Raw genomic sequence first — 15,050 nt, 5'->3', positions numbered from 1 at the left:
ACAGCTGCTAGCATAATTTCTAATTCTTCCTTGCTTAAGAACCTAATCAGTCTAGCAGAGGCAAATGCTGCAATCTGGGGGAACTCTCCCACCTCAGCCCTGCCTTCACCACCTGCCCCGCCCCTCCACTGCCCCCCTGTCTTCTCCACCATCTTCTGCTAAACCAAACTCTTCAGGCATTCTTGATTCCACTCCAGTCACTTGTTTTTCCTCATCACAAATGAAAAGTTTTACATTATTGTTTACTTCATCTATTTCCATATATTTGGCTGTGTCTCACTAGCTTATAAACACAAAGGAGGTCACAATCTTCACCTTCCACCGAAATTTTATTTCAAGAATCCCTTGATAAGCAAGCCTTTCACCTCATTTGCTCTGACTGGCCTGCTCATGTTGTAAGAAACCCAGGTCCACACTACTACACGAAGAGCCTAATCGGGACAATATCTGAGCATACTCTCAAAAGGTGACTGAGGCCTCCGTCCCTCTTTGTGTATGTACATGTATATTTTCTATCTATATGTTTCTGAATCTATATTTTACAATTCTCCTTTCCTCTCTAAATTTGGTCTCTTAACTGTTAAAATTACTTGTGAAAACAGTGGAGGAGAACAAAACAAGTGCTGATAGCAGTTACCTACAAAAAAATTACAAATGAGCCTTGGGAAGTGCAGGGGCAGGACTGGTGGCGGTAGAGAAATTGATATTGTGCACTTTTCTGCTGGTGTTGATTCTTCATCATTAGATTCATAATGAACTTGTAGTTATCCTATAAATTCATACTAAATATATAAGATACTAAGCAAATTAGAAAGTTCTAAAATTTGGTGCAAAGTTTGTGATTTCAGTGTTTTAAACATTTTGAATGACAAGTCCTATATTGAAAGTAGGTAGTTCTAAGGGAAAACCAAAACCAAACCTAATACAGAACCCTAAATTGACAAACCAAATGTTACATTACTTCCCTTAAATACTTAATCTCATGCAAAATCCCTAGCTGTTGACATCCTCTCCTGTGGTGTCAAATACTATCCCTGTCTCTCCATATTTTGTTTTCTCCCCTGAACTATATCACACATCCAATTCCCTGTTCAGCGTCTCCAGTGGGATAGGAGGAATCTCAGAACTCAGCATATTCAAGGCAGGATTCAATTTACACTGTTTTCCAAAATCTCAGCTGTTATCACCATCCTTGCTCACACCAAACACTGTAGTCATTTTTAAAAAATTTCTCCTCTTTTCATATCTAATTTACCACCAAATCCTGTGAACCTTACCACTAAAGTACACCTGAACCTGACTTCTCCCCATGACTATTGCCCCAGCTCAGGTTCCCACAATCTTTCACCTGGATGACTGCAACGATCCTTATTTTACCCCACTACAACCTATTCTTCACCTACCAGAGAAACATAAATCAGACCATCGTTATTCCCTTGCTTAAAACCTTTTGGTAGCTTCCCATCACACTTGAAGAAAATCTGAATTCCTTACTAAGGATTCATAGTCATGTACAATCAAGACCTTGCCAATCTAAAGAACCTCATCACCTACCACTCCCCACTGGACTTCCCCAGTGGCATTTCCTTTCTTAGCATAAAAACTTGTTCCTGTTTTGGGGATTTGGGTTTTGTTGTTCTTTTCATCCAGAATACCCTATTCTCTTGACACGGGTATAATTTTTCTCTTATCATTCGAGGTTATTACTTCCCAGTGATCCTATAAAATCGTGCCCTGATAACCACATTTTGTCTTATTTTATTCAGTTTCTGGGATTTTGTTCATATTTTATTTCTCAGCTATGAAAATGAAACAAGCTCCAAGAGGCAGTAGCCTTTTTCTTGTACCCCAATGTACACCCATTATCTAAAACAGTGATTGGCACATGGGTCTTCAATAAACCTTTGTTGAATGAATGGCTGAAAGGGCTAATATTCAACCAAGATTCTTGAACATGGAAACAGTTGCCCCAACTCATCCACACACTTCAACAACCACCTCCCACAAAAATTTCACTTCAAATCTCATAGGAATATACTATTTTTAAAAGTCTATATTCTTTATCAGCTATCGCAAAAACAAAAACATGAAACCACTTGAATCTTACATACTCAGTTTTGTAATGAACATATACCGAGTAGTATCATCCCTTTTGAAACTTTTCCCACTTTTAAGTCAGTCCTGTGTGCATTTTTATTGAATTCCATCAAAGTACAACAGCATGTGTTGGTAAGTAAGTGAACAAGCGGGTGTGATTCGCCCTTATGCTAACATACTCTCAAGAGATGGATTTGGCTCTATCTTTTACTTAGGATTCTGACTTACTCATGGGCTCTTCACTGTTACCAAAAAGCAATTTTTGTTATTTGCTATAAAAATAAAGTTTAAAGCCAGTCTCAATAAAATGTTCAGGTTAATGTTTAGTGCCAGGGAGCAAAAGAAGCTTTGGGATGAAAATGAATAGCAACCAGGATCAAAATGTCAACTAAAAAAGTTCATAAACTTTGGATTTTGTCAAAAGGAAGCCTGGAATTCAAGTATCAGTTTTTATGGTTTGAGCCATTACAATCTTATAAAAACTTTCTAAAAGACCTTAAGAATATAAATTGGTTTGTGAAGAACTATTTGGGATCAACTTTAATCTAAGAAATATAATTATGACTCTTAATATCTGTACTTAAAACAAGCTATTTCTTTTAAAATTTTTAAACTGTTTAGCCAGAAAAGAAAATCCTGATGAATTTGTTTCTCTCTGTAAGATGACTATATTACAAATAATACTACAGTGGCAAGGCTAAACTTTAGGAGGAGATAATAAAATTTGAATGATACAAGAATATTTCTCAGGGTTGGAACTGTCACTCAGTGGTAGAATGACTTCCTAGCATGTGCAAGACCCTGGGGTTCAACCTCCAAAATCCCCCCGCCCGCAACACACACACAAAAAGAACATTTCTCAGACAGTATCTATAGAATAAGGCCTACTAGATGATTTTGTATCAGATGACAATATTGTTGTCCAAAATAATAATACCATAAATGTATATGTATATATACATACATACATACATAAATGTACACATACATATGTATACCTATATATGGAGATATGGAGGGAGAGAGGGAGGGTTAAGGGAGAGGCGTGTGTGTGTGTGCATGTGTATGTGTGTAGGGGAAGGGAAATAATCAAAGAATGAGGATATCAAAGCAACTCTTCTACCCTTTCTTCATATTTCACTATGAAGATGTGCCCCAACTTCTTAAGAATTTTCTGGTTTATAATAAATTGCACTTCAAAAAGACCATAAAAACACAAATTTAGTTGACAGGCTACAATGGGATTCAGAAAAAAGACACAGTGAATATAGACTTAGGTGCATTTTCATGCTGGTGATTTTTCTTTTTTAAAATGTAAGCCACTAATATTTTAAGAAAAAAGTTTAACCCAAAAGTTGCATATTAATATTAAACAAACTGAAACATAAGTGACTTTTTGCACAGTGTATACATGCTTACATAAACAAACAATGTCCATTTAACATTATGAAAGTTCTAAAATACATAAAAGCATTAATACTTTCTATAAAACTACAATTAGAACATCAATTTGCTACAAGCATATAAAAACATCAAGTGCTTTCTTGGAGTTTCAAGTTACCTCTTCACAACACCATCTTACTTGCATATATAGTCCTTCTCCAAAAATCAATATGGACTTTTTTTTTTCCTCAGAGGTTTATTTTCCAGGTACATTATAAGCTCAAGAAAACGGACCTAACAATTATGCAATATAATTATGTCATAACAACTTAATTGCACATAAGCTTTAAAGTAGGTTTGGATGAAGTTCTCAAACACTTTGGTATATGTTCTTCAGGGACTTATTAGAAATAACAAATTAAAAGTCCCTTCAATTCCCGTTTTACATTAAAAATAGACAAGTCTTTGGTTAAAGTTCTACATTTTGGGCATTTATTATCAATTAAAATGGTCCCCAAACCAATAAATGGTGCTGATGTATTATTACTCTACAAGACTTCATTTAACCTGTTTCTGATGCAGCTGGATGCTATAAATATTCATTTACTATACTAAGTCATTGAGTTTCAATCTTTCACTTACAAGCAGAGAAATTGATAGGTTTATCATTTCTCTGTAAATTTTCTGTTGTAACCTAAACTGTACAGTAATTTCCAGTAACTATAGATACTGTTCCACAGTATATGTGATTATGATTAGAAAGATGTAAAGCATTAAATTTAGAGTTAGCTTATTCTGATAAGTCAATATTAGACTGTAGGTAAATCTGCATTAACTATAGCAGGTTGCCAGATAATGCTTATTTAAAAACCCCAAACCATTCCATGTACAAGAGAAACTGTTGTAAATGTATGAAACAGCAGATATACAAGGAGAACACCAAACATACTTTATTAGCACAAAAAAGCAGCCATAACAAGGCACAGCAAGCAGAAACATACATTAGCAGTCAAAGGGTTAGTGTTGCATACAAATATAGCTTTTGTTTTTTGTAGCCTTGGAAATAGCTACAGGGATGTAAAATAACCTTCAGTAGCAGCTGGTAAAGAAACTAAGGAGCACTCTCCAGCAGCACAGAGCACATTAACAAAAAGACATGAGAATGGGATTTGGCTACTATAGTGCAAAATGTCTAGGACAGAATTGAAAATTCGGTTCAATACTAAGAAGCAACCACTAGAACTTGATAAAACTTCCCAAAGCGCTCACTCAAGTTGTATTACATACTATTCTAAGTGACAAAAAGGTGCTAAGTTATTTACAGATACAATGGTTGTACAGTACCTTTTAAATCTGCAATTTTGATTTCAAATTTTCCCATTAAGAATTAACTGCACTGAAATTCTATTAAATTATACTTAAGTGATTCAGCTATGAGAATTTACAACAAAGATAAATACTGCCATCCAAATTATTAATTATAGTTTAACAATATTCTCAACACCAGCAACCACTGTAGTTACTATTATCTGACTTGTTTGGGCATCTTCTAGTCTCATTTTCTTCATGGTTCACAAACTCATCCTGGGCATAGGAAAAGATCCAATTTTAATGGAACAATGTTTAGACTGAACACATCAACTTAAAAAACAAAAATCACACGCAGGACTACAATTGCAGCAGCTATTCCAAATGCCTGCTTCGAGTTAAAGCAATCATTTAAAAAATGAATAACTAAGGCCTTTAAATAAAACTCTACTACTAACCTTATAAGTCTGAAATTTTAAAAACAACTATTTAGAAAACCTGGTTTACTTAACAGTACCTTTTGCAGAAGAGAAAAGGAGACTGACTATAAACTATGTCAACACTTATGTGAACTGCACTATGCCCTTGTGGCCAGAAAATTGCATTTTTTTTCCCCTAAGAGGAAGGCAGTCTTTTATTTATTTATTTTGGACTTCCAAAGCTTGACTTATAGTAACTACAAACATCACTACTTTTGGAAGGTTATAAAAAATTCTTAGAAAAAATAATTTCAAACATTAGTCAACTGCTGAAATACTCATCTACTATTAATTTGTTCTTTAATAAGAAATAGAATTCTTCATAGCAAATGCCCCAGAGTTGCCTCCATTAGTTACTATAGCCATTAAAAACCAAACTCAACTAAATGGGCAAATATTTTTGTAGCCTTACTGAACACCTGCAGCTCTATCCTGTTGTTTCAATAGGCACCACATTTGTCTGAGTAACAGTAGACTGCATCTGACAGAGACTAATAACTAAGCTTACACACCGTATGAAAAACCAAGCACCGACACTGTGCTTCCTATACGTGTACTGTCTGATGCACATGAAAGCAGACCTAGTTAATGCCCTTTGGGAACAGAAGAGTTTACTTCGCCTTGACTGGTTCTCGTTCTAACCAGCGAACCCTAACTTTTTGTTTATAATGGTACTCTTTTAAAAAATCCTGTAACATGGATGGTAGAGGGAGACCATCAATTCCATCATATGTAGTGCACCTGCAGATCACTGCACGGCAGATATACTGCAGGCTGAAAGGAAAAGTCCTGTTCAGAGATATTGTAAGCAATGGTTCAAAAAACATGCACGAACTGGGATCTTTATAATGTTCTAGAAGTCCTGTTACAGTGGAGGAGTGAAACACACATGGGTCATGGGCATCGAAACTGAAGTTGTGGTTCCACTGTTCAATCCGGGCATGCAGGGATCTGTTATAGCGGCGGAAGCTCACAGAGAAGAGGTAGTCCTCTTGTGCAGAGTCCCTGAGCAAAAATGTGCCTTCGGGTTTCCCTTCCAGTAGGGCTTCTGCTTCATATCGGTCCATCACACCCCAGTAACAAGGATTCCCGGTAATCTGAAGCAAATCCGGCACGAGGCAGTGAATGTAATCAATCTGCGTGTGAACTTTCCACGCTCCCTGTCTGCTAACATGGGCATGGCTGTCTCCAGATACCTGACGTTGTTTCTGCCTCCGCGACTGCAAACACAGGGTGGTTGTGTCCTCTTCTGAGTCACAATTAGTTTGTGGAATTGCAGAACTGTCCCCACTTATTTCTGTCATTCCAGGAGCTAACTTTGGTCCCAGTTTATATAATGGATTAACCTGTGCAGTAGCTTCAAATGTATGTATTTGTGCATTGGGAGGGGGGTCCACCCCTTCTTCAATACTAAGCCGTCTTCTCTCTCTAAGTCTATCTTCTTCATCTTCTGTAGAAACCAAAGATGGATCAAATGTATCAAAAAATGTTGAATGTGGGCTCACAGGAGCTGTATGCTGTTTAATCAAATGCCATTTTTGAGCTAGATCTGAGCCAGCAGGAAAAGGACATTTCTCAAGCATTAATTCAGAAAGATGTATTTTTCTTTTATTGGAAAAGAGGGGCTTTGATTGCTTGCTATAAGTTCTCATGGGAAAACACAAGCCCACAGTATCCTGAAGCCTTTGTCTCAGAGAGCGGCTCCCCAGGGTTCTGCTGGGAACACTGTCCATGTCGTGTGCAGAGCTCACTCCATAGCGCCGCTCTCGCCTTTGAAGTCCACTGCGAGTTCTACCGAACTTTTTATCAGTGTCCAATGAACTCTGGGTCTTTGTGGAACAGGAATGTTTTTTCTTCCCTCCCCATGGGGCATGCCGCGAGTAGGAATCTCTTCGTGCAATTCTTGCTCCGGGGGTGACACATGAATCATTATCTTTCTCAATGCTTATTTCAACAATTTGAGGAATTTCAGTGGCACAGTTTTGGTTTCTCCTTGAAGAATTCTTGGATGGGCTTAACCCCAGTTGTAAGGCAATATTTTCTCTCAAAGGACTGCTTTGTTGCTGAGGAACCAAGTCTCCCAGACTGATGTTTTTCTCTTTGACAGACAAACATCTGTTGGAATTCATGTCTACGCTTTCACTACGGCTTCCTCCCTCATGGCTGAAGAGATTCTGACACCTGTATTTGAAGTTATTCCACATTTTCCCCACTTTATCCATTGATTATAAGACCTAAAGACAGAATAGGAAAAGGAAAAAAACAAATTAACCAAAGTGGCATGTGAAAAGAGATAAGGCAGTAAGTACTCTATGCCCCTTAGGCTGTCAAGAATTTGCCTTACATTGCCCCTGAAAGTGATGATGCAAACTTTCTGTTTGGTAGTAGGTAAGCCTACCAGGTCCTTCAGAGGCAAAGGCCATGACTTCAGCCAGTCATGACTTTCCATTTCCTTTCAGGTAGAATACTCAAGACTCAGATGAAAGGAAATAACTCTTCTCAATTAAAATCTGGTTTCTTTCCCCAGGCATCAACCTGATTTGATTATCGCACTGATTTTTGTCTCCCTACTTTGAGTAACTGGAATATTGTCCCAAATACTTCAAAGGGAAAACAACATTGAAACACACTTGTATTTAGCTTTACAAAAGTCATAATTATCAGGACCACATCTGTGCCAACACATTAAAATAAGTTCCGCCAGGTGCAGTGGTAAATACCTGTTATCATTCTAGTGGCTTTGGAGGCTTGAGGTAGAAAGATTGCAAGTTTGAGGCCAGCCTCAGCAAATCAGTTTGGCCCTAAGCAACTTAGTGAAACCCTGTTTCCAAAAAAAAAAAAAAAAAAAAAAAAAAAAATCAAAGGGGCTAGGATGCAGCTCACTGGTGAAGTGCCCCAGGGTTTCAATTCCCAGGGCCAAAAAAAAGTTTCAAACCCTTAAAGTAGGAATTTTCCCAATTTCATTTATTAACTCCTTCCCTGAGGTTAGTTAACAGGTTAATCACTTGTTAAAACCCCATATCTTCCCTTCCCATTCAATAATATATCACACTTAATCCACAATTTTGAAGAAGCAGTGTTAATAGGAAAATAGGAGGAGATAGAATATTTAGGTTTAAATAGAAAGGTATTTTTGAGTTTCTAAATTTTTAAACCTGGGAGAGAAAAACTAATAAAGTAACAGAAACAAAATTATGTTATGACACTGTAGGGATTGGAGAAAAAAAAAAAAAGCAAAACCTTATACAATTAACAGTCTGTATTCTTGCTTCTTTTGGGGAGTGGGTGGAGCCTGAAGCAGTTTCATGGTACTTTAAAAAATATGGTTTTAAGACAGGCACACACTATTATCTCATTCAATAATTGGAAAGTTGATATTTTTAGAAGAAATGGCAAAATCTAAACATATGAATTAAACATATTCCCTAAAGACCTTAAAAGAGCGTACTATAGGGATACTGCTACAACGATGTTCATAGCAGCACAATTCACAATAGCTAGACTGTGGAACCAACCTAGATGCCCTTCAATAGATGAATGGATTAAAAAATGTGGCATTTATACACAATGGAGTATTACTCTGCACTAAAAAATGACAAAATCATGGAATCTGCAGGGAAATGGATGCCACTAGAGCAGATTATGCTAAGTGAAGCTAGCCAATCCCTAAAAAATAAATGCCAAATGTCATCTTTGATATAAGGAGAGCAACTAAGAACAGAATAGGGAGGAAGAGCATGAGAAGAAGATCACCATTAAACAGGGACGAGAGGGGGGAGGGAAAGAGAGAGAGAAGGGAAATTGCATGGTAAAGGAAGGAGACCCTCATTGTTATACAAAATTACATATAAGAGGAAGTGAGGGGAAAGGGAAAAAAAAACAAGAGAGAGAAATCAATTACAGTAGATGGGGTAGAGAGAGAAGATGGGAGGGGAGGGGAGGGGGGATAGTAGAGGATAGGAAGGGCAGCAGAATACAACAGACACTAGTATGGCAGTATGTAAAAAAGTGGATGTGTAACCGATGTGAATCTGCAATTTGTATACGGGGTAAAAATGGGAGTGCATAATCTGCTTGAATCAAATGTATGAAATATAATATGTCAAGAGCTTTGTAATGTTTTGAACAACTAATAATAAAAAAAAGACAAAAAATAAATAAATAAAAAGGGGGAAAAAAACCCCAAAACCACAGCCCCATAAATAAACATGATTTCTTATTTAAAAAAACAAACAAACAAACAAAAAAAAACATATATGGATCAACTGTTTTATCACATCATAATAGCAGAGAGCTTTGTAAAAAGGGTAACTTAAAAAGGTGTCTAATTTGTCATTTAATAAACATGGTACAACTTTTCTGGTTTTTTTGTTCATATTTATCCTCTTACAAGTTAGCATCAGTATTGGTAAACAACTTGAGTATGCTTCTTATATTGGCAAGTCATCAGAGCTGACGTTTCTATAATTTGGATTAATTTTCTCTCATAGATACTTGTATTTTCAAGAAGCTAACTAGAATGAAGAAAACATTAAAATATATCTTTTGGTTAAATTAATATTTATTGTGACCATGTGAATATTGTACAGAGTTAAGCCATTTTCTTTTCTTATACAATCATTTGTTTTTCCTAGAATAATTGCCTAAAACTTTTTGGTTTGCTTGCTTTTTTCTGTATCTATTGAATTCTTTAACAGAATTGTAAGATAACTCTCAATAAGGTCAAATGCTGCCTACAAAGTGCCATCCTATGACTTTCCTTAACCATTATTCTAGCAACTCCTTTTTCTTATGAGATGTTCTATTTCATTCTCATGTTTTCTATTCTTTCAGGAAAAAAACGAGGTTGGAAATAATTTATCGTCAAATTTTTGAGGGCCTCACCCTAATATTTTCTAGTGTGGCTATTGAAAAGTCTCAGACTACACCAATTCCCACTCTTCTGTTTAATTTTCTGAAAATTTGTAGCTGCTGCTTGCTGTTCCTCCTCCTCCTCCTCCTCCTCCTCCTCCTCATTGTGGGCCTTTTCCTTTTCCATCCTCCCTTTTCAAAGTCCTTTCCATTAAACACTACACCTCTTTGATTATCTTCTATATTCTTTTCTATTTTGCATTTATTTTCCTTTTCTACATTCTGGTAAATTTCTTTCACTTCAATTTCCAACAATTCTATTTTAGTTATACTTCTTCCTGACAAAATTTAATTTCTAAGACCATTTTCTTGTTCTATAAACATTCATTTTAATAGCATCTTATTCTAGTTTCTTGGATGCACATCTTATTTCTCTGAAGATACACACTTCTTCAATGTTTTCTTCCTTGTTTTTCCTTTTAATACCTTAAATATACCCCCACCTCATTTCTTCTTAAAATCTTTTTTCTCTTTGAATCTTTAGGTCTGTTTTTCATTTTAGAAGCTTCTGACAAGTGTCTGATGCTCCCTGACTGTCCATCTGCATTACAATGCTGATTAGAAGCCTGGGTGAGGCTTCTCAACTGTTGGCTTTACTACAAAGGAAGCAATAAGTTGGTTTTTATATTAGCACCCCCCACCCCCCCAAAAAAAAAAAATTTACTAGCTAGTAAATTAACTCAAGAGAGAAATCCTCTGATTTCCTGTATAGGTCATAGCACCTGACTACTATGTTATAACAACAGGGAAATAGGAGCAATTAGGTTTTATCCTCAATATTCAGATTTGCACTGAAATCTGTTTTTTCTAAAGTTATGCATATTTTCAAAAAGGTATCCCAACCTTAGCTTTGACTGAATATCTTAGATTAAATTTGCCAAGCTATTAAACCTTTAGTTTTACCCAAAGTAAAGGAAGAACAGTCTCCTGGCTGTTCAGAGTAAAAGATATGTGGGAATCTGACCCATAGATTTTCAGCCTTCCTTGACCTTATCTTTCGAGGAACTGGCATCAGTTATTGGACCATGTTTTGAGTAGCTATGGTTTAGAGCTGTGCTGTCCAATCTATGTGGCTATATTGATCCCCGAATTGTGGTTTGGTTCACATACTGAAACTGTAATAGTTTAAATAGTAATTGGCTAAACATATTGCTTTTTCTTTTTACTTTTTTCATTGGTGCTACTAGAAAATTTTAAATTACACTTATAGTTTGGATTATATATCTACTGGAAAATACTACTTTAGGGCTGCAGTCTGCAAAATACGGACTGAGAGACAATCTGGTCTACAGCCACATTTTGTGTGGACTGAAAGAATTGGGTTTTACATTTTTTAAGGGCTTAAAAACAAAAACAAAAAAAGAAAATCTGACAGAGACTACAAGTAGGCTGCAAAGCCTAAAATATTTTTTATCTTGCCCTTTTCAGAAAAAGTTTACTGACACTAGTCAAGAGTAAGCGTGTAAGATAATAAACTATATACTACTCTACACAGTAGAAGAGCCATATTCAGGAAATCAGAAGTCTAACTCTCTTCTCCAAGTTTCTAAGATAAATTTTGTAGTTCTCCAAAAAATATTTTTTCTGATGAGCAAATTAAACCTGAAAAATGACTGTTTTAGAAAATGACCAAACATAAAACCAGTCATCTTATACAGCTGTTTATAGGCAGAAAACAGCAACACTCAACCCTTGGTTCAGGTTCACAGAGCGTGACACTTAGTTATTTCTCTATTTCTAATCTGGAGATTGTTACCAGATTGCATTGTGACAACATTGTCTCATTTAAAGAAAGCCTATTATGCTTCCATACTCCTTGGGGAAAGAAAGTGGATTTTTCTTGACATGGGAATGCTGTGTGGGCAGCTGTATTACTGGAAAACAAAAAATACTTACAGTGATTCATAGAATAGGTCACTTAAGAATCAAAGCATTTCAGCCATTTTAATATTTATGATTTAAGGTTTAAGATTTGAGGTTCTTTTGTTGTTAAATTTTCAGATATGCATTGTAGGACAGAGTTAAAATCCTCTGAGGTCTAAATTACAACTCTATTACTTTACAGTTTTACATAAAATTATACTGGACTAAAAAAGAAGGGTTAAATTTCAATTGTAGTGACTCTACAATGAAAGTTTACCACCATTGTGATCTTTCACATTTCTATACAAGCTTAGCTATCCTTAAAGCTATCCAAAGCAAATTTCTAAAACTTTCCCCCAGGGAATCATAATTGAAACTGGTTTTATAATGCTTTTGTAAGTTAGATGACTTTTGTTGAAAAATTGTATTTAACAGGATAAGCTATAAATCAGAATTAAGGAAAATTAGAGGTCAAATTCCATTACTACACAAAATATTTAAAAGTACAGTTAGTCAATGGCCCCCTCAATGCCAAGCAGTATCTATTACAAAATTTCCACAAAACAAAAATAATCGAAATATTTCCCAGTACTTCATTTCAACAGAATATAATGCAAGATTTATTGGATAAAAAGGAATACTATAACCCAATTCAAATCCTTCCTCTACTATTCAGCCCACATAGATTGCTTCACCATGGTAATATTTTTCTAATACAAAGATCTTCAATCACAGTAACAAAAATTGGGACATATGAACTGATTAAAGTATTTCCATGTCAAATTCAGGTACAAGAGGCAGTTTAGGAGACTAAAGTTTTGTTGATATTTTGGTGGCATTTCAATAGTGTTTGGAAAAAGAACACAATATTAGTAATGTTAAGACTGACTTAATATTTCTTGGGATGTTTAGCCATCAGAACTACTGTTCCTTAAAAGAATTTGAAAACCATATGCTTTTTAAAACAATCTATTGTGAATTATTTATACACTGTATTGGGACCTGGTCTGTATTATCCAAATTGATAGCTATTTGCCTTAATACTAATATTTAATATTAGAGTAAACTATATAAAATTGCTCAGAGATACACTAAAACAGTGTGCATAACATAGTAATACAGTAGACCATGTGTACGTCCACTCAGAAAAAATGTGGAATCCTGATCTAATATGCCCAGATATTTCTATTCCCATTGGTTGACTTTAGTGAGTTAGTTATGGTAGGCTCCAAACCTGTTTATGCTATTTGTATTATTATAATTATATTATTTAATTAAATGCTAATGAACATAGTAGACAATGAGAGGGTTGGAAGTTTGACCAAGTTGAATGTCTTTGAAATAATGAAAATGGTGCCAAGAATTGAGAAGAATAAGACAAAGAATCTACAAGGATTCTATACTTGGAAAGCATCAGAAGAGTTTAAGTTCTTGTTCTACTTAAAAAAAAAAAAAAAAACCCAAAATGGAATATTGGTGATACATTATAGGTATAGTTTCTGCAAGATAGAAAATATGAATCTGCAACTAGTAGACTTACTTTCAAAGAAAAGATCTTGGCTCCTTAATCAAGACTGACAAATGAGCAGGGTTGGTGGCGCACACCTATAATCCCAGTGGCTTGGGAGGGTGAGGCAGGAAGATTGCAAGTTCAAAGCCAGTCCCAGAAATTTAGCAAGAAACTGTCTTAAAAAATAAAAAGGGCTGGGAATGTGGCTCAGTGGTTAAGTGCCCCTGATTTCAATCCCCAGTTTAGGGGTATGGGGGGTGGGAACTAAAGAATGAACATACAGGTAGAGTAAAATATTTAAGGTATGTATTCCTTTTTATGGCTTTTCTCAACAATTATTTAACTAAAATTAAGATTAAAATTTGTAGCCAAGATAGAATAGCATAATGTCCTCATGTTAACAGGAAGACGTGACCTCTTTTGGGTTGGTGAACAAGGAATTCTCTGAGGAGGCGATATTTCAAAATTCTGTTCGGAAGAACGAGTAAAATGAATTAGGACAGAGTTCTACAGGCACAGAACAGCGTTTGCAAATGTCCTGAAGCCGGATGTACAAGGCTGAAGTTAACGCGGCTTAGGTAGGAAGGGGAAGAGCACCAAGATGAAGTTGCAGAGGTAGGCCTTGTAACCCATAGGAGGACAAGAATGGATGTTGGTTGGCCCTGCACTGAAGACTACTGCAGAGGTCCAAGTATGAACTCATTTAAGGTGGTAATAGTAGAAATGGATAGAGAGATGTTTAGAAGTATAAATCTACAGGATTGATACTGACTGAAAATGCAGAATGAGAAAGAGGGATTTGTCAAAAATAATAGTTTGGGCAGATGCATGGACAGAGATGCTATTTCAGAGAGAGAGAACAGTGTTGGCAAGTGGGGATTTGGAGAATGAATGAACTTAATTTTTGAAATAATGCAGTTGTGGTTATCATGGGGACATCTAAGTGAATACTCATTAGTCTACTGGTATATATTCATATAACAGAATACAATATAGTAGGAATGATAAACTATAATAGCTACTTGCATCAAAACATTAACTTCAAAAACAAAATGCTTAGAGAAAGAATAATAGATGAATACATTCATTATGAATAAATCTGCTTTTAAACAAGCAAAATTCAAAGTATGTGGTTTAAATATACATACATACATAATAAAAAATATTATTATGTATGTATGTATATTTATATTATAAAAAGCAACAGACTGTCAAAAGTCATCAAACAATAATGGATGCTTATTGTAAAGAGGGATATAGAATTAGGAGAAATACTCAGGAGAGGCTTCTAAGACACTGGAAGTTTTCTATTGTTTAGCCTGGGTAGTAGGCTCAAGGTTTTTGCCTATTAAATATTCTTTTAGACTGTCCCTGACGATTTTATCCACTCTTTCCTATATATGACACACTGCATAATAAAATTTTTACAATTACACAAGCCACACCTTTACCACAATAGAATAACCAAATACTGAACAATTAAAAAAACAAAACAAAAT

General features: G+C 35.5%; 1 protein-coding gene across 9 annotated transcripts in view; it reads right to left on the bottom strand.

Annotated features, from left to right (window-relative positions):
- Nucleotides 1-2,038: 2,038 nt before the first annotated feature.
- The window catches only part of Socs5 (suppressor of cytokine signaling 5), a 57,367-nt gene continuing 44,355 nt past the window's right edge, over nucleotides 2,039-15,050 (bottom strand). For all 9 annotated transcript variants that reach the window (XM_071601545.1, XM_071601547.1, XM_071601544.1 and 6 more), the window contains one exon: nucleotides 2,039-7,501. In XM_071601545.1, coding sequence (XP_071457646.1) covers nucleotides 5,879-7,489 — 1,611 coding nt within the window. In that variant the 5' untranslated portion in view covers nucleotides 7,490-7,501 and the 3' untranslated portion in view covers nucleotides 2,039-5,878. The remainder of the gene's footprint in view (nucleotides 7,502-15,050) is intronic.

This window comes from Marmota flaviventris, chromosome 14 (genome assembly GCF_047511675.1).
Source record: "Marmota flaviventris isolate mMarFla1 chromosome 14, mMarFla1.hap1, whole genome shotgun sequence".
In the NCBI taxonomy this organism is placed as follows: domain Eukaryota; kingdom Metazoa; phylum Chordata; class Mammalia; order Rodentia; family Sciuridae; genus Marmota; species Marmota flaviventris.
Note: the sequence above shows the minus strand (reverse complement) of the source record. Positions and strands in the feature narration are given on the sequence as shown.